We start from the raw sequence: 26,337 nt of genomic DNA, 5'->3' as shown, positions 1-26,337 counted from the left end.
TCTGCAATGTGCAGGAGGTCAGACTAGATGATCATAATGGTTCCTTCCAATCTTAAAGTCTATGAGTCTAGCGTAATTAGTCCCTCGTTCTCATGAGTATTTAGTTACCTTAAAATTTTACTTTAAACAGGGAAAGGAAGAAATTTCAGAGAGACCAGAAGGGTTTTTAGAGTAAAGCCTGGAGAGTCAGTTTTGTAAGAGTCCTCTCGCTATTGACATCTTGAAACATATTGACCACCTTATTTGCAAAGGCAAGGCGTTGCCTTTTGTTATAATTTCTTTATTCACTTCTTAGTTTATTATTGATGAGAACTTAAAAAGCAACTAATATCTCCTGAAAAGTCCTCCATTTATGAACCATACTAATATATTTTGTTGCTCCGTATTCTACATTTCTCTTCCTCTTTCATGCAGCTGTCCTTAGCAATGAAGTGGGAATTTTGTATCTTAAAAGTTCATCTGCTTGTTCTGTTCATTTCTGTGAAGCCCTGATTTTCCAGGAAATATTAATTATTTTATCAGCAACCAATTATGATGTCACTAAATGAAAAGGTGTCAAATTCAGTTGTTGTGTAGATAATCCCAGTGAACTCAATGGGGTTCTGCCTGTTTACTCCGAAGCTCATTTTCCTCCTTTACCATTAGGAGGACATAGGGAGGAAACAGAGAAGTATGTGCATTAACCAGGCAGCTGGTTTAGTTAAGGTAGAAAAGATAGTTTTCACTATAACTGCCTTTTGTCATCTATTTAGAAGTAAATAACAGGCACTGAAAAAGTATCACAATAGAGAGGCTCACCAGTAATTTTTGCTGCATTCTATGATATTCTGAAAATTCTAAGATTTTGAAAATAATTAGGGCTGTTGATTAATCGCAGTTAACTCACACGATTTAACTCAAAAAAATTAATCGCGATTAATCACAGTTTCAATTGCACTGTTAAACAATAGTATACCAAATGAAATTTATTAAATATTTTGGCTGTTTTTCTACATTTTCATATATATTGTATTGTGTCGTAATTGAAATCAAAGTGTATATTATTTTTTATTACAAATATTTGCACTGTAAAACTGATAAGGAAAAGAAACAATATTTTTCAATTCACCTCATACAAGTACTGTAGTGCAATCTCTTTATCGTGAAAATGTAACATACAAATGTAGATTTTTTTTTTGTTACATAACTGCACTCAAAAACAAAACAATGTAAAACTTTAGAGCCTACAAGTCCACTCAGTCCTACTTCTTGTTCAGCCCGTCACTAAGACAAACAAGTTTGTTTACAATTGCAGGAGATAATGCTGCCCTCTTCTTATTTACAACCTCATCAGAAAGCGAGAACAGGTATTTGCATGGTTCTTTTGTAGCCAGCATTGCAAGGTATTTATGTGCCAGATATGCTAAACATTCGTATGTCCCTTCTTGCTTATAGCAGTCTCAGATGATGACCCAGCACATGTTGTTCATTTTAAGAACACTTTCACTGCAGATTTCACAAAACGTAAAGAAGGTACCAATGTGAGATTTCTAAAGATAGCTACAGCACTCATCCCAAGGTTTAAGAATCTGAAGTGCCTTCCAAAATCTGAGAGGGACAAGGTGTGGCGCATGCTTTCAGAAGTCTTCAAAGAGCAACACTCTGATGCGGAAACTACAGAACCCAAACCACCAAAAAAGAAAATCAACCTTCTGCTGGTGGCAGATGAAAATAAACACGCGTCGGTCCGCACTGCTTTGGATTGTTTTCGAACAGAATCTGTCATCAGCATGGACGCATGGCCCCTGGAATGGTGGTTGAAGCATGAAGGGACATATGAATCTTTAGCGCATCTGGCACATAAATATCTTGTGACGCCAGCCACAATAGTGTCATGAGAACAGGGGCGGCTCTATGTTTCTTGCCGCCCCAAGCACAGCAGTCAGGTGGCCTTCAGCGGCACGCCTGTGGGCGGTCTGCTGGTCGCACGGATTCGGTGGCGTTCTGCGGGTGATCTGCCGGTCCCGCACCTTTGGCGTCCTGCCACCGAAGCCGCAGGACCGGCGGACCTCCCGCAGGCATGCCGCCAAAGGCGGCCTGTGACTGCCATCCTCACGGCGACCAGCACGCCGCCCCCTGCAGCTTGCCACCCCAGCCACGCGCTTGCTGCACTGGTGCCTGGAGCCACCCCTGCATGAGAATGCCTGTTCTCACCTTCAGATGACATTGTAAACAAGAGGCAGGCAGCATTATCTCCTGCAAATGTAAAAAAACTTGTTTGTCTGAGTGACTGGCTGAGCAAGAAGTAGAACTGAGTGGACTTGCAGGCTCTAAAACTTTACATTGTTTTATTTTTTAATGCAGTTTTTTTTTGTACGTAATTCTACATTTGTAAGTCCAGCTTTCATGATAAAGAGATTGCACTACAGTATTTGTATTAGGTGAATTGAAATACTATTTTCTTTTGTTTTTTACAGTGCAAATACTTGTAATCAAAAATAAATATAAATAAATGGTATTCTATTATTGTTTAACAGTGCAATTAATCGCAATAAATTTGTTGAATCGCTTGACAGCTCTAAAAATAATTAAATTCCTATCTTGTTCCATTGTGAAGTCACAGATGCTCCAACATAAAATGAAAGCTTTTTTTTCTATCTCCAGCGAAATAATTGCAGCAGCAAAGGTGGGAATGAATATTTGGTCACCCCATTTACCTCAGTAACATGTGAACTTATTACCCCCAAATCTCTTAAATTCAAAGTCAAATTAAGCCCACTTAAATATTAAGTATGAGGGAAAAATTAAATATAATTAAATGGCAAAAATGATCGTAAAGGAACATTGATGCATAACTAATATCACACAAGAGTATATATGTTCAGGTTCCAACAGAAACATTACCTTGGCCAGATTGCACATACGGAACTCTCTCTCTTTCTGCTTATGCGATATTTCCATTTTTGTTATATAAAATATGCCATAAAATTCTGAGTTAGAGTAGCTGTTGGGAAACTTAATTTTGCATTTCCTAATTCTTTTCCACAGTGAATCCTTAAGGTTCCATTAAGGTAATAGTATACATATGTTCTGAAATCCATGGAAGGTTGGAGTAATGCAGTGGTGAATCAGGCCTATATGCATAACTGAGCATTTAAAACTACTAAAGTCTTCAGAAATTCAAACTTATGCTTCCCATAAAACCTGCAATTCAGCCCCATTGCACATATTATTTTTCATTACTGTTAAGTTTTATGCCTTAATATAAATATATGTGTGCAATATAACTGAGTTATAGCTGCTATGGGAAGGATAATTTTGAATCACATTTATGCATTTAAATTCTCAGATATAGTGGTGCATTAATAAAGTTTGTTGCACTGAGTTACCGTTCTTTTTTTTTTTTTTTTTTTTAAGAAGGAAATTAATTGCACATTTAAATAATTGACTGTCAATTTGGCTTATTGCAAGAAATACTCAGACACACAGAAATTTTTATTTGGGTATTCACATAGAATCTCACATTTGAACACAGATAGTACATTTATTCTGTTGTGTACTAATTGAACTAAACTTAGATACACAGGGCTGGCTCCAGGCACCAGTGCAGGAAGCAGGTGCTTGGGGCGGCCAATGGAAAGGGGCGGCATGTCCGCGTCTTCGGCGGCAATTCGGCGGCAGGTCCCTCGGTCCCTCTCGGAGGGAAGGACCGGCTGCCGAAGAATGAAGCGGAGCAGTAGAGCTGCCGCCGATCGCGGTTTTATCTTTTTTTTTTTTTTCCCTTCGCCGCTTGGGCGCAGGGCCGTAGCAACAAAGAACGTGGCCCCCTCCGAACGGTGGCCCCCTCCGAACATATGTCCGGGCGGGGCCCCTTACAATGCAGAAACTGGAATGCGGTATTTATTTTGCCACTTTTAGGGGCCCCCTTCCTTGCGGGGCCCCCTCCGGTCGGAGGGTACGGAGGGCGCTCGCTACGCCTCTGCTTGGGCGGCAAAAAAGCTGGAGCCGGCCCTGTAGATACATTTCCAGTCTTTCAGTATGTGGATCTCCAGATACACCCCTATTGTAATTTGCAAAGATGACTGAACTTGCGTTTCTTTTTTTCTTGTGGTCCCCCCTGAGTGCAGAAATCCTCCATTCTTCTCTCTTGACGATAAGGGCTAGCCATGTGCCTTGCAACTTTGAGTTCCTCTTTCACTTTATGTAGAATAGAGGACTTTAGAACTTTGATTTGGTTCATATGGAGTACTGTGTGCATTAGGCAAGAGTGAAGTCATCTAAATCCCCTGAATGAGAAGGAAGGTAAGTTGACAATATTATACATGTGGAAGAAAACAAGGTATCTGTGGGTTAAATGAGCTCAGTCTCTTACAATGTACATATACTATATTTTTTAATGTTATTTTATCACAATTGTTGTTTCTAGGGCATGCGCTATTGGAAGATGAAAATAAGATCTGGCATCTAGTTCGGCCAGCAGATGAAGTTGATGAAGGCAAATCGAAAAGAGGGAGCATGAAAGAAAAAGAACGAACCAAAGCTATTACAGAAATCTACCTGACAAGGCTTCTGTCTGTGAAGGTAGGGTTTACTATTAAATTATTAGGCAGTTCTTTGAAGGAAGCTGGTTAACTTGCCTTGTGAGGTTCAGATGACTAAAATGCTGAGTTATTAGGGAGACAAAGATGGGTGAGGTAATATCTTTTATTGGACCAACTTCTGTTGGTGAGAGAGACAAGCTTCTGAGTTTACACAGAGCTCTTCTTCAGCTATTTTAGCTGTTGGAAAGGACATTATGTGTTGCAGGAGAAATCTGCCTTTGTCATGGCCTGTCATCATGCGTCCTTAGCATTCTGGGCCAAGGCCTTCAATGATTATGATCAGAACACAAAGTATTAATGTAAAGTGGAGAGAGAAATCTAGGATAACACAACATTTGTACTGCAGGCTCAATTTTAATGTCATTTTCCTTTTTTTATACACTTTCAGGGTACACTTCAGCAATTTGTAGATAACTTTTTTCACAGTGTACTCAACTCAAACCATGTCGTGCCACCAGCTGTGAAATACTTCTTTGACTTTCTTGATGAGCAAGCAGAAAAACATGAGCTCAAGGATGAAGATACCATTCACATCTGGAAAACAAATAGGTAGGATTCAAACAAAATAGTAATTAGACTGAAGAGAAACAATACTGTAATCACGAACAATGCTAGTACTCTAAATACAGATCTAAGTGGAAAGGAAATAAATTTGTAATTCTGAGAATGGATTTAATTGAAACAATTATTTACATTGATCAAAGAGGTTACCCATCAGGCTAGAAAATGCAAAAATAGAGCCGAAGCTACTTAAGTGTAACTGTCTGCAAACCTTCTATTTTCTTATCTTTTATCTGTCATCTTTCCCTAGTGCACCCAGAGCTGGGGATTTCCTGTAATGCTCCCAGTTACCAGCAGTGAGAGGCAAAGGGACCTGTGCTAAACTATTAAAATTCAAACCCATACCAGATGATTAAAGGGCATAAAAGTAACACATATGCTCTCTAATTGCAGTTGTTTTCTCACACCATCTTGAGGAGTTCTGGGAAGTGTAATCATTCTCCTCCTCTTTCTATAAAAGTAAGACATGTACATGCTTTTGTTTTTAAGCAGGGAAACCAGACAATAAGTAGTTCTTCATATAAGAGTTTGAATGCATAAATGAGCTAAAATGTACTCAGAAGATCAAATGCAAAGTACACATTTTAGTTTTCTGGACTCTGGTTCCTGTATTATGTTCATTGTTTAAGAGGGTGTGTTTATCTCTTTGCTTGCTTTGCAGTTTGCCACTTAGATTCTGGGTAAACATATTGAAAAATCCCCATTTTATCTTTGATGTTCACGTTCATGAAGTAGTGGATGCTTCCTTGTCAGTCATTGCACAGACTTTCATGGATGCCTGCACAAGAACAGAGCACAAATTAAGCAGAGTAAGTGATTTACATTCCACACCATGGCTATGTTCATGTTTGTCAGACAATATGCATACTCCCAGAAGATTCTGGATAGATCTTTTTTTTTTCTTTTTAACCCCTTAAACTTATCACTCAGTTAGTATCTGGCCATTTAATAGGTTTGGTGAAAGTTTGTAGCTAACCTTACCCTATGACATTTACAGTGTGAATAAGATCACAGTGGTGTTCCCCAGAGTTTTTAGAGAAATCTAATTTAGGAACCAGTTTTTTCAGGTCTTCCATAATTCAAAAAGATTTTGTGTCAATTGTATAGAGATATTTTTAAAACTCAATAATAATGTCTTATGAAAAACGTAATTCTCTTCATGACGTAAATATTCCCATCCATAGACTGAGGGAAGATGGTTTAAGTAGGAGTATTATCCAAAAGAAGTTCAAAAGTTCATGAACATATACTAATAAGTGAATAAAGGGATGAGCCTTGTATAAGGTATATTCTGTTGTATTCTGATAAGGCTGCGAGTTTGTATTCCGTGACCTCCATGATTTCTGCAACAGCTGCTGTGCCTGGCTCAGGGGCAGCTTAGGCAGCCCCTGCGCCAGGCGCCCTGGCCGCTGCTGGGGCAGTCTTGGGCCCCCCCATGCCCTCCCCCAGCAGCAGGGGGTTGGGACACGGGACAGGGTGAGGCGAACTCTGGGCGGCGCTTATCTGGGGGGCTCCCCAGAAGTGGCGACATCCCCCTCGCTCAGCTGCTAGGTGGAGGCATGGCCAGGCAGCTCTGCCTGCTGCCTCCACCCAGAGCGCTGGCTTTGCATTGGGAGCTGTGGGGGCGGTGCCTGCAGGCGGAGGCAGCACGCTGAGCTGCCTGGCCATGCTTCTGCCTAGCAGCTGAGCGAGGGGGATGTCGCTGCTTCCGGGGAGCCTCCCAGATAAGTGCCGCCCAGAGCTCGCCTCACCCTGTCCTGTTCCCCAACCCCTGCTCCCTCCCACACCCAAACTCTGCTGCTGCTGCTGCTGGCGGGGTGCGGGGGAGGCATGGAGCCAGGTAGGGAGCACTAGCGGGGATCTTGGGCTGAGGTTCTCCGCCCGCACACCCCCAGCACCAGCAGGGATCCCAGGCCATGCACCGCTGCCCTCCTCTCCCCCCCGCCCCAAGCAGCCAGGCCACCCTTCCCCAGCACCCGCGGGGCCCCCGGGCAGCTCCCCGCCCCCCAAGTTTTATTCACTGGTATTTTTAATAAGTCACGGACAGGTTTACTGCCCGTGACCTGTCCGTGACTTTTACTAAAAATACTAGTGATTAAAACATAGCCTTAATTATGTACATTAACACTAAACTGGAGGATAGAGTCTTCCTAGATAATCAAAATGTGCCTGTTATATATTTTCCAGGATTCTCCAAGTAACAAATTACTTTATGCAAAAGAGATCTCTAACTATAAGAAAATGGTGGAAGAGTAAGTATATAGAGAAGTTTTTTGTGTTTATTCTTGGTCACTTGGTTTAAGCTTCTGTGTACAAGCATAGCAGCAGTATTACCCATGAAAATATTAACGTTGGAGGGAAAAGGCCTAAATTTCAAACACTGAAAATAGATAAATAAAATACACTTGAAAAAGTTAGAATCATGGTATTTATCCCCTTAGCTATGTTTTAAATGTTGAAATGAAACGTGATTGTGATCTTACGTATGTGTTTATAAGTTATTGGCAGCACTTAATTTTAAATTACCTGAAAAAGAGACAGCCAAAATGTGTAATTTCCCCGGGGCTCCCATTTTGCCTACACAATCTGTCTGATTGTTCAGATTTCCACAACTGGCTAGGGTTAAACCCTAAAATCATTTTCAACAAAAATATATCTTCCTCCCTTTTATTTTCTGATCTTAGGTAATAAGTTTACTTAGTTTCAAAAAGGTGAGATCTCTATGAATAAAAATAGCATTAAGAGTCGCATTAGCCATGCTAAAGAGTTTAAGCCTAGGTCTTCAAAAGTTTCAAGGCATAAGATAACTACCAGATGCCAGAAATTTCTTCCTATGGCAGGGCATTGCACAGTATGGGACCACGTGTTTTGTGATGTGCACCATCCTCTAATATGTTAGGCACAAATGACTAGGGGGAGACAGAATAGCTAAATGGACCATTGGTCTGTTGTGGTAGAACTACTACTATATTATTATTTGGAAAGCTGTTTAAAATAATCGCAAAATCAAAATATAGTATAACCATTAAACTGCTAATGCAGTTCATGTTAAGTGAAAGCCGGGGAGCAATCAGAATCTTCCTAAGGAGGGGACCCAGAGCTCTCCCTCCTCTGCCCTGCACCCAAGCTCTCTCCCTTGCTCCCAGCCCCCACAGCTGCTATACCCAGACCCTCACTTTCCCTGCACCTAGGTGTACACACACTCCCCTCCTTCTGCCCCACATCCAGCCTCATGCTCTTCCCTCCACATTGTCTCTGCCCCAAATCTAACCCTGAGCTCTTACCTAGAGAGGCAGTCAGGCTGAAGAGCACCATCCCCACCAGGATGAGAGAGGTCTGGGAGCCCCACACCCCATCTTCCTTCTGTGTCTTCACTTCCCCAGCAAACACCAAAATCTGGATCCAATCCCCTTACCCTCCTGGGGACTGGGGGTTCCCAGTGCCCCCTGCTCCACTTCTCACCGGGGGCTGGGGGTGCCTGGTGACCATGGGCACTGGAAGGACTGTGAAGGTGCGGGGGCCAAGCAAGTGCACGGGGTTATAGCACTTCATCATGATGGAGGAGCAACAGGGCAAATTTCCAGCTCCAGTGTGGGCCTGGGTCCCCTGCCTCCCTCTACTTCCCCATTGTGCCCAATTGAAAGTTTATGTTAATTCATTGCAGTTACTACAAAGGTATTCGTCAGATGGTGCAAGTGAGCGACCAGGACATGAATACTCATTTAGCAGAGATTTCCAGGGTAAGTGTGAAACAAGCATTCTCGTCCTGAAAATACTAGTTTTCATTGTCTTCTCTGCATGGGTTCACAGTGTCCACTAACATCTGATGAATAATGCCACACCTCTCTGAAACACTCTTAGTTAGACATAATATATTGTGCTTCATGTGGCTTTTGAAATGTTGATTTATAAGAATATTATAAGACTATCAAGAGTGGTAACTGTCTCAAACACATTTTAACTGACCCAGAGGAGTGTTTGGTTTTTCATACTTATTGTGGGAAAACGTCAGCGCTGTTGAATAGTTTTTCATTCTGCACTTCCTACGGATTGGTTTTGTTTATAGTGTTGGAGAGATTGATGGCTAACACAGTGATTGTGAGTTCACGGTGCAATGCCACAGCAAAATTGAAAGATCCCAGAAATGAACTGGCATGTGTATGTGTAGGGATTTCTTGCAAGGCAAGAGAGGTTTATGTTACTAATTTTTGTTACATTGATGTGGAGTAATCTGTTGCTAAGGTTAAGATTTTGTCGTGGTTAATGTTAGTAAAAGTCACGGACAGGTCATGGGCAATGAACAAAATTCACAGGAGTCCTGACCTGTCTGTGATTTTTACTAAAAACAATAAGGGCAGGTCTTCACTACGGGGGGGGGGGGGGGGGGGGTCGATTTAAGATACGCAAATTCAGCTACGCAAATAGCGTAGCTGAATTCGACGTATCGGAGCCAACTTACCCCGCTGTAAGGACGGCGGCAAAATCGACCTCCGCGGCTCCCCGTCGACGGCGCTTACTCCTACCTCCCCTGGTGGAGTAAGCACGTCGATTCGGGGATCGATTGTCGCGTCCCGACGAGACGCGATAATTCGATCCCCGAGAGATCGATTTCTACCCGCCGATTCAGGCAGGTAGTGTAGACCTAGCCTAAGGGGGTGGTGAAAGGGGGGGAGGGGGAGAATGACACCTGGATTCCCATGGAGGGGACTCACAGCCCCAGCCCTATTGCCAGAGGGGGGCACAGCCCGGCTCCAGACCCTGCTAAAGCCACAGGGCAGGGACACACAGCAGTGGCTCTGGCTCTGGCTCCAGCCGAAGCTGCAGGGGATCGACACGGGGATGGGCACACTGCTCCGGCCCTGGCCAAAGACGCAGGGGGCGCACAGCCCCAACTCTGGCCCCAGCCAAAGCGGAGGGTGGTGCACAAATTATTTAGATTGGCCCAAAACAAAATTTTTGCAGAATTTTTGTTCTGTGGGGAATTTTGAATTTTTTGTTTTGTTTTGTTCCAAATTGGAATGACAGCAAAATTCAAAAGGTTTTGACTAGACCTAGAAATAATTTATAAGGACCACTAGTATAAAATCAAGAAAGAACTGGTATGGTTCTCCACTTTTCTGTACCTTGGGTAGTCATTTACACTGGTAGCAGCATTCCTCTGCATTTCCTTTGCACAGGTGTATCTGACTATAGTGGGGTACAATGACAATGGAGAATCAAGCCCAATGTGTTTAGGTGACAGAGTTTCTTTAGGTTATGACCTGTCCTTTAGAGGAGTTAAAGGTTTTATATTTTTAAGAAAAGACATAGTGTAAAATTCTCCCTATATGATGAATAAGGCTACGAGTCTGTCACAGAGGTCACGGATTCCATGACTTTAGGTGACCTCTGTGACTTCAGCCCTGGCCAGCGGGGCTCTGGGCTTCTTTGATTTATTGTTTATTGCCCGCAGTCTGTCCCTGACTTTAATAAAAAATACCCGTGACAAAATCTTAGCCTTAATGATGATTTAGAAGCCCTCCTACCATCTTTATAATTTGAATGATTCTTTTAAATGCACATGTGCTCCAAGCCTTGATGGCTTTCACCTTTGCTATAGCTTTGTGTGAATTGTTTCAAATGGTTAAAAAGCTTGAAAGAAAAGGATTTCATATGCATGTGGCACTGACAGAACCAATCTGAAGTACCTTGAACACTATGCAGATTTTAACTGTGTTTCACCAATGCGTGCCCATATAGTTAGCAGATGTGTCTGATCCTAAATCTGTTTGACTAATACTGTAACTCAAAATGCTTTTCCACCTCCTTTATTTGGGAGAGTTGCGTGCTGGCTGGAAAGGCTGCAACAGGAAAATCTTGACATGTGAATGCTGAAAATCATCAAACAAGATTTCTAATCCTCCCTCCCTCTTCCAACCCCATCCAGTCACCTGTCTAATGTTTTAAGATCCAAAGCTTGAGTCTGCAAAAATAATTATACTGTACGTGGTATTTATGTATGTGTTTGGTTATGATTGTTAAATAGCCAAGACTGTATTTTGACATTTTTTTTCTTTTAAATTACTAGGCGCACACAGATTCCTTAAATACACTTGTGGCTCTACACCAGCTCTACCAGTATACTAACAAATACTACGATGAGGTAAGTTCCTTATTTGAATAATATAAATATTTAATATGCTAGGAGAGACTAGTCGTAATGGCTACAAATCAGTGTAAGCCAAATAATTGATTTGAGAATCCTCAAGGTGTGTCTACCCTGCAGCTAGATACTTGCAGTTGGTCCGTGCCAGCAGTGTAGACATTCAGGCTTGGACTGCAGCCTGAACTCTGGGGTCCTAGAGCCCGGGCGCCAGCCCAAGCCCGAATGTCTACACTGCAATTAGACAGCCTCTTAGCCTAAGCCTGAATCAGCTTGTCTGCCAAGCGCAGGTTTTTAATTGCAGTGCAGACATACTCTGAGATAATCAGGTAAGGGCAGTGCTAAACAGTAAACCCACAACTTCTCTTTACAGTTGCACTCATGACATGGCCGTTTCAGTGGTCAAAAGTGCATTGTTGTAAATGAATTTTTTGATTATCAAATACTTTTTTTTCCCAATGATGTATTTTTAACTAACAGTATCGTTTACCCTTCAGTGCTCTTCCCATCCTACTTGCAACCTAACAATGCCAACAGGAAAAGAGCAATTGTAGAAGATACACTGAGTGTCAAACCCCAGTACTTTATATTAGGAATGGTCCATTAAACTTGTTTTGCCTGTAAAGATGGAAGAGTGCCTTTTTTATTAGTTAAATTCTACTTGCAACTTACATGCATGCTACAATCTCTGTTTTGTCATCGCAAACAAAGGGCCTGACCAAGGTAAACTTGGGTAGAATAGTTCTTGACTATGGGCTGATTCAAAAGCATGCTCTTGGATTCTATCCAACATTTGTCTTGGATCCTAGAAGCCTTATTGAGGAGAAAAAAACACACTAGGATGTAGGTGGCCCACGGGTCTCTAAGTTTTACTCTGAGAACAAAAAAGGAGAAAGAAACATCCATTCAAGGGTTTCCATGGGGATGAATGTCTCCTAGAAAGTCTTGGAATTAAATCAAAGCCAATAAGAACAGATGCTGAATCTGAAAGGAACTTGGCACATGTGATTTCTCGAGTCCATTTGCCCCACACCAAAGTGTAGTTTGGGGTTTTACTAACGCTTCGCATTAAAGGCAACAGGCCTCATCCTCAGCTGCACTGTGGCTGCTCTACACAGCACCACCAGCCTAAAGCAACTTTAAAGTTGGCATAGCCAAACATGAGAGAGTTAATTCAGTATACAGGGATCCCCCAGTGGTATAGAACCAGCTTAGCAGTTCCTGTGCCAGCCCCAGGGGTGTGACTGGTGTATGTAGAATGGTCAAGGGCAAGATGGCCCAGCTCATGGCAATGCCCCGTCACTGGTAACCATTGTAATTTAGAGCAGCCTTTGATGTTACACCAATTGACTGGCCTGGTATACAGAAAGCCCAGGATTAAGAAGTATAAAAGAAGCTTAAAGCAACATTTTTCTTGCCCCCGTATCTCCACTCATGCATGGGCTGCAGCTGAAGATTAGTCCCTCAATTGAAGGCCAGCAAAAATGCTAAACATGTTAAATATTTTTGCTGTAGAACAGCAGATCTGAGAATTTCCTTTTGGGTAGAACTGCACAGAAGTAGCACTTGTATAGTACCATGGGTGTTCTACCAGAGAGCCATGCTAACAACCTGCCCACAGCACATTTGCATTAAACAAAGCAAATTTAATTTCTGTGAAAAATTTAAATTGCATAAATTGCAGTATTTTGTAGCTGCCCTCATCCTCTACGCTGAAACTACCATTCCCAGGATGCAGTGCACTGTGTTGATCTGTGTGGTGTGTGACATTGACGAAGTGGGTACATTTTAATTGTCCATAAGTATATGAAGAGTGCTTTTTTTATTAGTTAAAAAATTCACCAAGGAGATTTAGCCAGGGCAAAGGAGCTAAAACTAGATGGAAAGAGATTAATTTAAAGGAAAGATGTCCACTTAAATTTGGATGAATTTAAATTTTGTAATAAGTGTTTATAAAATCTAAGTCTCAGAAATGTTTCCACATTAAAACAAAATGTTTAAGATGTTTAAAAAACAATTGGTTTTTAGACAAGTCTCCTGCAGTGTTTGGAACCTAAACATTGCAAGGAACACTAAGCCCCTGAAAGAGAAACGATTAACAAGAGTGATACTGACTTCAATGATTTTTCATTATCTAAGTTGAAAGAAGGACAAAATGTAAATAAAAAGCTTAAATAGTGACAAGGACACTGGATTTTTAAAGTTCTTGCACTTCTAATAAATTGGCATTTAAACATAAGTAAAGTCCTTTTTGTTTTTGTTTGTTTACAACTTATAACTTGTGTTCAGAAGGTAATTTTTTGAAAAGAAACATTTTTACTATATTTCATTACCCCTCCTAAACTATTAGATTGCGAGGTAGTTTCCAAAGGAATGTGGTGGAAATGGCATTGTCTGGGACATTTTACATTTGACATTAAAAGCCCCAGGAAATGTATTTTGGGAACAGCCCTTTCACAGCAAGTGGAATTAGATTAAATGACCTATTTGCCTCTTCCATCTCAAGCTTTTATAATTAGTCTCTTTGGATTGTTCTTAGGCATGTATTCTGCATATCCTAGGCCATGTCGTAAAATACCATGTTGTAGGATACCACTCTTTGGCCATCTCCATGCTATTTAGACTATAAGACATTGAACAAGATTCTCAGCTGTATCCAGAAAAAGCCATAAAAGAGCTACCTACAACTCCCTGACTTTGTGACCAGTTCTCTAGTGGTTCTTTTTTTAATTCTGAACAGCCTTGGAGTTTCTCTAATCTATGCTGGCTGGCTGCGGCCACCATGAGCCATCCTGCAGTCAGTAATAGCTGGAGTACAGTGCACAACTCTCAGGGGTGGAGATTGATTAATATTTGTAAAGGACTTTGCAAGCCTAGGATGAAAGGTGCAACAGAAGTAAAAGTTGTTGTTGGAATAAATAATCATTATTAAACAAATGCTCCATTGTTTATAGGTAGTATATTAAAAATCTACAATTTTACTTTCTAAAGTCACTCCGATACCACAGTAATGGGAGATATTATAAAAACCTATATAGATAAAGGGCTGGAGACAGAATCTTCACTGGAAGAATGGAGCAGAGGTGCACAATGAAGGAAAATCATTTAGTACATAGATACACTCTGAAAACCAAAGTAGTGTTAAATACTTGATGTAGCAACCTAGATGTCGACTGACTCGTTCTGAGCATTCTGTTTCTGTTTCTTCCAGATCATAAATGCACTTGAAGAGGACCCAGCTGCACAAAAAATGCAGCTTGCCTTCCGTTTACAGCAGATAGCAGCTGCATTAGAGAATAAAGTGACTGACCTTTGATTAAAAAGCCACAATAAAGAAATCTGATCTGAAGATGTTTAAATTCATTCTTCCTGTTAAGGAAATAGTGTTCTATTTTTTAATGTATAATTACAACTTTAAATGAAAGATTTCATGTTTTTGATAGCAGAGCTGTAATGTAAAGAATTTTTACTGTAAATTATGCTTCTAATTAAAATCTGTGTTGTGTGTAAATGAATCATCTGTGGGGAAAAGCATCCTTGGGGGGAGAATTATAGTTCATTTAATCAAATAGTACAATCTGAAACATCAGCATTTTAGAATCATTATGCAAGTAAATTCAATACTATAGCATCCTTTATATTTTAAGCAATATTTGTACTTGGAAAAATGGTAGCATATTTGAAGAAACAGATGCAATATCCCCTCTTATGTTGATAACTGGAAATGAATTTCCGAATAGCTCTGGAAATCACTGGCTATATTATGCTCACGATGAACATAGTAAATGACATGTCTGCTATGATTTTTCTTTAAGATCTTGGGATGGGCTTTGGTACCATACACTATTTCTCAGTAAATTAGCTACTCCTGGCCATGGTAATGCGTGGTATCATACCCACCCCACTTCATTGTGATGGGAGTAACACAGTTCTGTCACCCCTGTGGAAAGGTTCTGATGATAACTTCCAATTTGATTCAGAAATCACTGCAAAGGAAATTATCCCTTAAAACTTTACAACCTTTTATTTTTATTGTGAGTTTTACAATATATGCTAATGTGCCTTACTTGTATTAATTCTGTGAATCTGAGGAACGGTTTTGTAAAGAGAAGCAGATCAGAAAAAATATTTATGTGCTATTGAATGACTTTTTTTGTGAAAAACATGACCAGCAGAATGCCTGTAATTAGTTGCTTGCCAAGAGTGTGCTGTTTAACATGATTGTTATGTATAATATCTTCTATCAGAATGGTTCTGGTTCTTTTTATTTGAATCTTGGAACTGTCTAGAAAAACTACCACTTGTTTTTTTATTGTACTTGTGATGTAAAATACTAGTAATGATACTAGAAAAATCTTATATCCATATAGCTAAATACCACTCAATCAAGCCTTGGAATGCTGCATTTGATCGAATATACATCATAACCAATAGCAGTGAAAATTAAAATTACTTGTCAAAAGGTGTATTTACAATATAAGTTCTATACAATTTGAAAAGCTAGGTACGTTTTCTTCAATTGCTGTATTGCACATCCGAGAACTTTGTTTCATTCTTGTCTCACAGTTTTTTGGCAGTTCAAGTAGCATTTTAATGTAGTTCTGCCATGTGCACTAATTCCCTTTCATTATTGCTTTTTTGCCTGCTGAGCACTTGAACTCTGCTGATTCTTGGCAAGATGCTGCAGTTTCTGCTGCCATCTCTCTCTTCCCCATTTTCTGTCCTACAGTGAGTTTAACTTTCGTTGATTTTTATCCTTTTTGAAAATATCCTCAAACTTGTGAATTGAATGGCCTTCCCCTAATTTTCTAAAAGTCAAAGGTCTCATCACAGGGTCACTTTCCCATCCCAATCCAGTTCTTTAAAAAAATAAAAATAGACTTTTTTGCATCCATTTATTGACATTACTCAGCTTGGCTGGGACATAAGTTATTTTCCATTTTTTTAGGACTGAGGTACATAAGAATGCTGCATCAAAAACACTGTGCCTGCTACTCCCTGATCAACAAAGGCATCCATCATATTGTCATTGCTAATATGTTTCTTTTGTCATTATTTGTAAATCCTGTTAATTGTAAATCAAATACAATGTGGTTTTTTCCATTAAGTGTCACAGGATCTTTACTGAATCAAGGTTGGGATTTGGGGGAAGAAGGGAGGGAATTTAAAAGAATGTAGATGCTTCCTCTAAAGGGTGATATTACAGCAGCATCTCTTGTGGTTGGTAATGAAAGGTACAATGTATTCTGCAGTTGGTGGTCATTTGCTCAGAAAATGAGCACACCCTTGAAAAAAGATGACGCAGTGCAGTATCCCATAGTGAAATCCCACAAGATGTACACATTTTTAGGGATTTGAAAGTAAACTTGAAAACTATGTAGAGCCAGTTTATATAAATTGGCAAGTGCTGCTAAGTAACTTGGCTTTGCTCAAGGAATCTGAAGGTGTTCTCTCTCCTCACCCTCCAATTAGGTGACGATGCAGAGCAGCTGTCCATCAGCTATGGTGGGCTATAGTAGTAACCAAGGCTGCATGACCTCCCTTACATGTGGAATTTAGATATGTGGATCTGTATAGTAGTGGATCCATTGGCCACTTCCCCAAATCATCTTTGTCATTCACAGATTATAGATTCCAAGGCCAGAAGGGACCACTGTGACCATCTAATCTGACCTCCTGTATAACACAGGCCATAGAATTTTCCCAAACTAATTTTTAGAGCACATCTTTTAGAAAAACATCCAACCCTGGTTTAAAAATTGCAAGTGATGGAGAATCTACCATGACCCTTGGTAAACCGTTCCACTGATTGATTACCCTCACTGTTAACAATGTACACCTTATTTACAGTCTGAATTGTCTAGCGTCAACTTCCAGCCATTGGATCTAGTTATACCTTTGTCTGCTAGACTGAAGATCTCATTATCAAATATTCATTCCCCATTTATGTACTTACAGACTGTAATCAAGTAACTCCTTAACCTTCTCTTTGTAAACTCAATAGATTTAAATCCATGAGTCTATCACTATAAGGCATATTTTCTAATCTTTTAATCATTCTTGTGGCTTTTTTTCTGAACCCTTTCCAATTTATCAACATCCTTTTTGAATTCTGGACACAGTCTTCCAGAAGTGGTTGCACCAGTGTCAAAGAAAGAGGTAAAAACCTTCTGACTCAAGATTCCTCAGTTTATGTATCAAAGGACGGCATTAGCCTTTTGGCCACAGCGTTGCACTGGGAGCTCATGTTCAGCTGATTATCTGCGCAACGAGCAAATCTTGTTCAGAGTCACGGCTTCCCAGGATAGAGGCCCCCGTCCTGTAAATATGGCCTAAGTCCTAGATGTCTACATTTACATTTAGCTATATTAAAGTGCATCTTGTTTGCACACAGTTTACCAAGAGATCCAGATGACTGCATCAATGACCTGCCGTCTTCATTATTTACCACTCCCCCAATTTTTGTCATCTGCAAACTTCATCAGTGATGATTTTATGTTTTCTTCCAAGTCATTGATAAAAATTTTAAATAACATGGGGTCAAGAACCGATCCTTGAAGAACCCCTCTGGAAGCACACTCATTCGATGACGACTCCCTGCTTACAATTACATTTTGAGATCTATCTGTTAGCCAGCTTGTAAACCACTTAATGTGTGCCATGTTAATTGTATATCATTCTAATTTTTTAATCAAATTGTCATGCCATACTGAGTCAAATACCTTACAGAAGTCTGTTATATCAACTCTGTTATCTTTATCAACCAAACTTGTAATCTCATTTAAAAAAAAAAATCAGTTTGGGATCTATTTTCCATAAACCCATGTTGATTGGCATTAATTTTATTACCTTCCTTTAATTCTTTATTAATCGAGTCTGGTATGAGCTGCTCCATCTTGTCTGAGATTGATGTCAGACAGACAGGCGTATAATTACCTGGGTCATCCCATTTACCCTTTCTAAATATTGTCTCAACATTAGCTGCTTCTTCGAGTGATTGCTTATGTGTATTACACAATAGGTGTGCGTGCTCGCCGCGTGCAGTGGTGCCGGACGTTTTTCCCCTAGCAGTACCCATAGGGGAGTGCCCCAGCAACCCCTGGAGTGGCACCTCCATGGCGCAGTATAAGGGGCACTGAGTGCTCCCCCCACCTTCAGTTCCTTCTTGCTGCCAGTGAAGGTGCTTCAGAAATGCTCTGCTCTAGCTTTGCTGTGGCTCGTCCCCAAAACTGCTTGTTTGTTCAGTGTATGGTGCCTGTAGTTAGTTTTAGTTAGAGCGCCCGGGCCGGGGCATGCCCCTTGCCCTGGGTTTTAAGTCGTGCGACACTTGTAGGTGATCTATGCCACTGAGTGACTGCCTACGCTGTTTGGGGGAAACCCACCTCTGCGATCGCTGCAAGATTTGCAAGTTGTTTAAGCCTCGGACCAAGCAAGAAAGGGATATTAGGCTCTAGGCTATTCTGATGGAGTCGGCCCTGACCCCGGCTCCGGCGCGCCGCTCCGAGTCGGCACCAGGCACCGCAGTGTCGGTGCGCAGCAATCCTTGAGCGCCATCAAGTAGTCAGTACTGCTCCCCGTGGCATGCTCACAGGGCATGCCAAGAAGGCTAGGAAGAGGCCTTCTTCACTGCGGCACAGGAGTAAACCTGGGACAGAGGCTAGACCCATGTCGGGCAGTCCTCGATCCCCACTGGCCTCTAGGCCTCCGACTCAAGTCAAGCAGAGTAGCCCGGCCCATTCGGAGCAGGCCTGTCCGGATGCCCTCCACACCAGAGGCCCTGCAGGCGGCCCGGGATGTTATGTCCATGCTGGTACCAGGAGTACCACCGATGTCAGTCCCGCGCTCCAGAGGCAAGCCGCCACTGGGATCTCCGCAGTCACCCCCAGCTCAGTACCGGTCTTGGTCGAGGGAACGTTCCCGACGCCATTCGCCACCCAGCGATCGTTCAGGGCAAAGTCCACGTGGATCGCCCTCAACGCCCACCAGGCTGTCTGGTTGGGTTCCGTCTGACCAAGACTCTCGGCACCACTCCACTTCGAGGAGCGAACACCGACGGGACTGAGGCAGACGACGCCAAAGGTCCTCGTCTCAGAGGAGCTATCGCAGCTGGTCACGGCATGAATGTCGACGTCGTTCCCGTTCGGCATCCCCGGGCACCGATCGGCCTCTCACGGGCGCGCCGCCGGAGCTGATCGCGGAGCAGCTGTTACCAATCGTACCGGTCCTCCACGTCAGCATCGCTCCCGGCGCCGCTTCCCCGGGACAGCAGCAGGTTGTATGTCAGCCTGGCCTCCCTTTGTATCCGTCCATTTATGGGCCAGGCCAGCCAGGCTGAACAGCCAGCTCCACCGGTACCACAACAGGTGCAGTGGCACCGGGTCCCGTGGCCGGCCCAATGATACCAATGGACACCGTGGCCCCCGACACAGCCCCTGGTGGGGGCTCGCTCGGTGGTTGGAGCCTCAGAAGGACCATCGGCCTCCCTCTCCAGACCTCCGAGGAAGCCTCGGACTAAAACAGACAGCTAAAAGCAATGCCCTAAATAACCTGGTGCTGGTATGAATTTGCCAGGTCTCCGAGTGGCTAATAAGACTAAATGCCAGGCCTGTATTTTTCCAGTAGTGAGGTTGCAAGTGAGAGTCAACACCAGAAACAGTAGTTGCATTTTCTCTCTTTGCTGTTTTTTTTCTCTCCCCTCTTGTGTTTGTCTTGTTTTGTCTTCTAGGAAATGTGATTGGACTGTAATAACAGTTCCAGCCCATCTCAACTAACTTATTTTTTTCCACAAAAAGGACAGTAATTACCGTCTTTAATACTATCTAAAAGACTGTCAAATGGGGGTGTGGAGGGGGCAGCTTCCTTCTAAAAACTGTCTCCAGTGAAAGGGAAAGGGAACAAAGGGTTTAAATGAGCCTTATTTAATACCTTACATTTCAAATGCTTTAACTGGTTTTCCTTCTTTTCCTGCAGCTTTAATAAAAGGCTAAAATGATTTTTAATAATGTTTGCCATGGCACTAAGCAGACAGAGGTTTCTGTATACCAAGCCCTGAACCTTGTTTAGCACCGTTGAATGTTCGACAGTGACAGGGTCATGATAACACCTTTGATTAACCCGTACATTCCATACAACAGAACTCTGTGCCCCGTTGAGAAGGCTCTCTCTGGAAGAATTCATAGATTCCCAGGACAGAAGGGACCACTGTGACCATCTATTGGGACCTTCTGTATAACACAGGCTATTGAACTTCCCCAAAATAACTCCTAGAGCAGATCTTTTAGAAAAACAGCCAACCTTGATTTAAAAATTGCGAGTTTGGGAAGATACAAGAGGAGAGAAGAAGCCATCTTGGCATCCATCACTGGACAGACACAAAAGGCCAGAGCTCTTGCAACCTGAGAAAGTATCTGGGAACTTAGTGTAAGTAGAAAAACCTGCTTAGGCAAAGATCTTTCATCTAGCAGAAACCAGCACTTTGTACTTCTGTGGAAAGTCCTGACTGAGAAAAAGTTTTGTTTTAAAAACCGTAATTAACAATACAATTTAGCTATTGCTAATTCTTGATTAAATGTGGGATCTTTTTTTAATTTTAAAGTTATAGGATGGTGTTATATATGTAAGCATGCCCTCTCCGGAGCTCCACCCTTGTAGGAATTCCAGTTTAACCCTTCAAGGACTTTGTGACAGGTGTTGCAAAGGAATTTTTAAACCATACACACTTTTCATAAATTTATAGAGTTTAAGGCCAGAAGGGACCATTACAACATCTTCTATGTATCACAGGCTGTTAAATTTCACCCAGTTACCCTTGTTTTGAACCCAATAGCTTGTCTGGTTGAAGCATTTTTTCCAGCAAGGCATCTAGTCTTGATCTGAAGATATCAAGAGATGGAGAATCCACCACTTCTCTTGCAGTTTGTTCCAGTGTTTGTTCCTTCATTGTTAACAGTTCGAGCCTAATTTCTGATTTGATTTGGTCAGATCACAGCTTCCAGCCATTGTTTCTTTCTCAGCTAGATTAAAGAGCCATTTAATATAGTCTCTTTGTGAAAGTATTATATACTCCTAGACAAAGCACAAGAGAGAGACCTACCTAGGTAAAAACAACAAAGACTCTGCCTCAGTTTCCTCACCTATCTGGAGAACTCCAAGGGTCTTAGTGTTCTTCAGGGAGTCCAGGATCCTCCTGCCCAGTGTCCTGTTCTGGGGGTCTCTTGCTAGAGAGGGTCTCCCTTTAGTTTTAACAGCAGGTTTAACACCTTGACTCTTCCTGTCCTTCCCCTGGATTTTTTTTCCCATTCTTCAACCCTCTATGGACTATGGCTTCAACATCCCTCTCTCGTAGTCTCCATTGTCCTGACAGGGCAAGCTTATTCAATTGTTGATGGTCTTTAATGTCTGTTCCCTTCAGGGATGGATCGCCCAGTACCATACTCTTCCCTCCCCTTACACAGGAGTAATGTTACAAGGATGCAGTGACAGGCATCAGTAAGGGGATGAACAGCGTTCATAAACTTAAACTGGAATTCATAAATTCACATAGGCATATTTCCAAACTGTCAAACATCTGTGTGTGTGTTTTAGTCAGGCTGAAAAGGGGATGAAAGCTCTCTGAGTCTGGGGCCTGGTCTACACTACGAGTTTAGGTCGACTTTAGCCGCGTTAATTCGAATTTAGCCTGGACACGTTCACACGACGAAGCCCTTTCTTTCGACTTAAAGGGCCCTTTAAACCAGTTTCTTTACACCACCTCCGACGAGGGGATTAGCGATAAAATCGGCCTTAGGGGGTGGGAATTGGGTTAGTGTGGACGGAATTCGACGTTATTGGCCTCCGGGAGCTATCCCACAGTGCTTCATTGTGACCGCTCTGGACAGCACTCTCAACTCAGATGCACTGGCCAGGTAGACAGGAAAAGCCCCGCGAACGTTTGAATTTCATTTCCTGTTTGCTGAGCGTGGAGAGCACAGGTGACCACGCAGAGCTCATCAGCACAGGTAACCGTGATGGAGTCCCAGGATCGCAAAAGAGCTCCAGCCTGGACCGAACGGGAGGTACGGGATCTGCTCGCCATATGGGGAGATGAATCTGTGCTGGCCGAACTCCGAAGCAGTAAACGAAATGGCAAAATATTAGAAAAGGTCTCCAAGGCCATGAAGGACAGAGGCCATAACAGGGACGCACAGCAGTGCTGCGTGAAAATTAAGGAGCTAAGGTAAGCCTACCACAAAGCCAGAGAAGCAAACGGAAGGTCCGGGGCTGAGCCGCAAACATGCCGCTTCTACGCGGAGCTGCATGCCATTCTAGGGGGTGCAGCCACCACTACCCCAACCGTGTGCTATGAGTCCCTCACTGGAGAAACACACAGGGAAGCGGGTTCGGGGGACGAGGAAGATGAGGATGGAGATAATATAGATAGCTCACAGCAGCAAGGAAGCGGAGAAACCGGTTTCCCCAACAGCCAGGATATGTTTATCACCCTGGACCCGGAACCAGTAACCCCCGAACTCACCCAAGACCCTGTGGGCACACAGGGGACCTCTGGTGAGTGTACCTTTGTAAATATTACACATGGTTTAAAAGCAAGCGTGTTTAATGATTAATGATTAATTTGCCCTGGCAATCGCGGCCAGTACAGCTACTGGAAAAGTCTGTTAACGTGTATGGGGATGGAGCGGAAATCCTCCAGGGACATCTCCAGAAAGCTCTCCTTCATGTACTCCCAAAGCCTTTGCAAAAGGTTTCTGGGGAGGGCTGCCTTATCCCGTCCGCCATGGTAGGACACTTTACCACGCCAGGCCAGTAGCACGTAGTCTGGAATCATTGCATAACAAAGCATGGCAGCGTATGGTCCCGGTGTTTGCTGGCATGCAGACAACATCCATTCCTTATCGCTCTTTGTTATCCTCAGGAGAGTGATATCATTCACGGTCACCTGGTTGAAATGGGGCAATTTTATTAAGGGGACATTCAGAGGTGCCCCTTCCTGCTCTGCTGAACAGAAATATTCCCCGCTGTTAACCACGCGGTGGGGGGGAGGGGTGAAGTGACCATCCCAGAGAATTGGGTGTGTGGGGGAGGGGAGTTAGTTGGGTTTGTGCTGCATGTTAACCCTGAAACCGCAGCCCCTCCTTTTACATTGCAAACCCATTTTAAATGGCCAACCCAACGGGTGCTTGGTATGGTTAATGAGAGCAGTACTGTTTTAAACCATCCCCACATGTTAACAAGGTTAAAAAAGCCAAAAGATTGTGTCTTACCATGGCTGCCTGCAACCTGAAATCTGTGGCCTGGCACTGCGTGAGTGATCTCTCACACCAAACCTGCAGGCTCTCAATATAAGAGGAAAAATGCGACCTTGTAACGAAAGCACATGTGCTGTGTGATGTGAACAGCAAAATCTAACGTGAAAGAGTGTACCCATTGTTCTCTAAAATGTATCTTTTTTAACCACCTCTCCCTTCTCCTCCACCAGCTGCAAATGTTTCTCCTTCACAGAGGCTAGTGAATATTCGAAAGCGGAAGCAAAGGACGCGTGATGAAATGTTTACTGAACTACAGACTGCCTCCCACGCTGACAGAGCACAGCAGAATGCGTGGAGGCAGTCAATTACTGATTTTAGAAAAGCCCAATATGAGCGAGAGGAGAGGTGGCGTGCTGAATCGCGGGCTGAAGAGGAGAAGTTGCGTGCTGAATCGCGGGCTGAAGAGGAGAGGTGGCGTCAGCTTGCACACAGAAGGCAAGAGTCGATGCTCCGGCTGCTGGAGCATCAAACTGATATGCTCCTGCGTATGGTTGAGCTGCAGGAAAGGCAGCAGGAGCAGAGACCGCCGCTACAGCCCCTGTGTAACCAACAGCCCTCCTCCCCAAGTCCCATTGCCTCCTCACCCAGACGCCCAAGAACACGGTGGGGGGGCCTCCGGCCACCCAGTCACTCCACCCTAGATGATTTCCCGAGCAATAAGTGTTAAAGTTTTAAAGTTTTAAACTGCAGTGTGTCCTTTTCCTTCCCTCCTCCCCCACCCATCCCGGGCTACCTTTGCAATTATCCCCCTAGTTGTGTGCTGAATTAATAAAGAATGCATGAATGTGAAGTAACAATGACTTTATTGCCTCTGCAAGTGGTGCTTGAAGGGGGGAGGGTAGGGGAGGGTGGGGTGGTTGGTTTACAGGGAAGTAGAGTTAACCGGGTGGGTGGGGGGGGGGCGGAGATTTCATCAAGGAGAAACAAACAGAAGTTTCACACTGTAGCCTGGCCAGTCACAAAACTCGTTTTCAAAGCTTCTCTGATGCGCACCGCGCCCTGCTGTGCTGCTCTAACCGACCTGGTGTCTGGCTGCGCGTAATCAGCGGCCAGGCGATTTGCCTCTACCTCCCACCCCGCCATAAATGTCTCCCCCTTACTCTCTCAGATATTGTGGAGCGCACAGCAAGCAGCAATAACAATGGGGATATTCTTTTCGCTAAGGTCTGAGCGAGTCAGTAAGCTGCGCCAGCGCGCTTTTAAACGCCCAAATGCACATTCCACCACCATTTGGCACTTGCTCAGCCTGTAGTTGAACAGGTCCTGACTCCTGTCCAGGCTGCCTGTGTACGGCTTCATGAGCCATGGCATTAAGGGGTAGGCTGGGTCCCCAAGGATCACGATAGGCATTTCAACATCCCCAATGGTTATTTTCTGGTCCGGGAAGAAAGTCCCTTCCTCCAGCTTTCGAAACAGAACAGAGTGCCTGAAGACGCGAGCATCATGTACCCTTCCCGGCCAGCCCACGTTGATGTCGGTGAAACGTCCCTTGTGATCCACCAGGGCTTGCAGCAGCATTGAGAAGTACCCCTTGCGGTTTATGTACTCGGTGGCTTGGTGCTCCGGTGCCAAGATAGGGATATGGGTTCCATCTATCGCCCCACCACAGTTTGGGAATCCCATTGCAGCAAAGCCATCCACTATGGCCTGCACGTTTCCCAGAGTCACTACCCTTGATATCACCAGGTCTCTCATTGCCCTGGCAACTTGGATCACAGCAGCCCCCACAGTAGATTTGCCCACTCCAAATTGATTCCCGACTGACCGGTAGCTGTCTGGCGTTGCAAGCTTCCACAGGGCTATCGCCACTCGCTTCTCAACTGTGAGGGCTGCTCTCATCCTGGTATTCTGGTGCTTCAGGGCAGGGGAAAGCAAGTCACAAAGTTCCATGAAAGTGCCCTTACGCATGCGAAAGTTTCGCAGCCACTGGGAATCGTCCCACACCTGCAGCACGATGCGGTCCCACCAGTCTGTGCTTGTTTCCCGGGCCCAGAATCGGCGTTCCACGGCATGAACCTGCCCCAGGAACACCATGATTTCCACATTGCTGGGGCCTGTGCCTTGTGAGAGGTCTAGGTCCATGTCCATTTCCTCATCACTCTCGTCGCCGCGCTGCAATCGCCTCCTCCTCGGCTGGTCCTGGTTTTGCTTTGGCATGTCCTGGCTCTGCATATACTCCAGGACAATGCACGTGGTGTTCATAGTGCTCATAATTGCCGCGGTGATCTGAGCGGGCTCCATGATCCCAGTGCTAGCTATGGCGTCTGGTCTGAAAAAAGGCGCGAAACTAGTATCTGAAGGACCAGGGGAAGGAGAGAGGGAGGGAGGGAGGGAGGGAGGGGCGAGTGACGACATGGCGTACAGGTACAGGGAATTAAAATCAAGAAAGGTGGCTGTGCATCAGGGAGAAATACAAACAACTGTCACACAGAATGCCCCCCCCCCCCCAGAGATTGAACTCCTAAGCCTGGGTTTAGCGGGCCGTTGATTTGATGGAGGGAGGGGGGAAGGAAATGAATACAGAACAAATCTATTTTTTACATCTTAAGACGACAGTGCAGCATGACTGATAGCCCTCGGCATTTTCTGGGTGCTTGGCAGCAAATACTGGGCGCTTGGCAGTATGATGATGACGGATACCAGTCATAATATACTATTTACTGCCAAAAGGCAAGGGGTTGCTGCTGTGTAGCAATGTAGCCCCAAGTCTGCCAGCCACATGTCTGCCAGCACCCAGATCGCCCTCGGC

General features: G+C 43.6%; 1 protein-coding gene across 1 annotated transcript in view; it reads left to right on the top strand.

Moving 5' to 3' along the window:
• Window positions 1–14,599, top strand: part of PLXNB2 (plexin B2) — a 114,463-nt gene extending 99,864 nt beyond the window's left edge. The window contains exons 30-36 of the mRNA XM_065400954.1: window positions 4,406–4,560; window positions 4,969–5,129; window positions 5,803–5,950; window positions 7,329–7,393; window positions 8,806–8,881; window positions 11,209–11,283; window positions 14,495–14,599. Of these exons, the coding sequence (XP_065257026.1) occupies window positions 4,406–4,560; window positions 4,969–5,129; window positions 5,803–5,950; window positions 7,329–7,393; window positions 8,806–8,881; window positions 11,209–11,283; window positions 14,495–14,599 (785 nt within the window). The remainder of the gene's footprint in view (window positions 1–4,405; window positions 4,561–4,968; window positions 5,130–5,802; window positions 5,951–7,328; window positions 7,394–8,805; window positions 8,882–11,208; window positions 11,284–14,494) is intronic.
• Window positions 14,600–26,337: the final 11,738 nt, after the last annotated feature.

The sequence above is a fragment of the Emys orbicularis genome, chromosome 1, assembly GCF_028017835.1.
Source record: "Emys orbicularis isolate rEmyOrb1 chromosome 1, rEmyOrb1.hap1, whole genome shotgun sequence".
Taxonomy (NCBI): domain Eukaryota; kingdom Metazoa; phylum Chordata; order Testudines; family Emydidae; genus Emys; species Emys orbicularis.
Note: the sequence above shows the minus strand (reverse complement) of the source record. Positions and strands in the feature narration are given on the sequence as shown.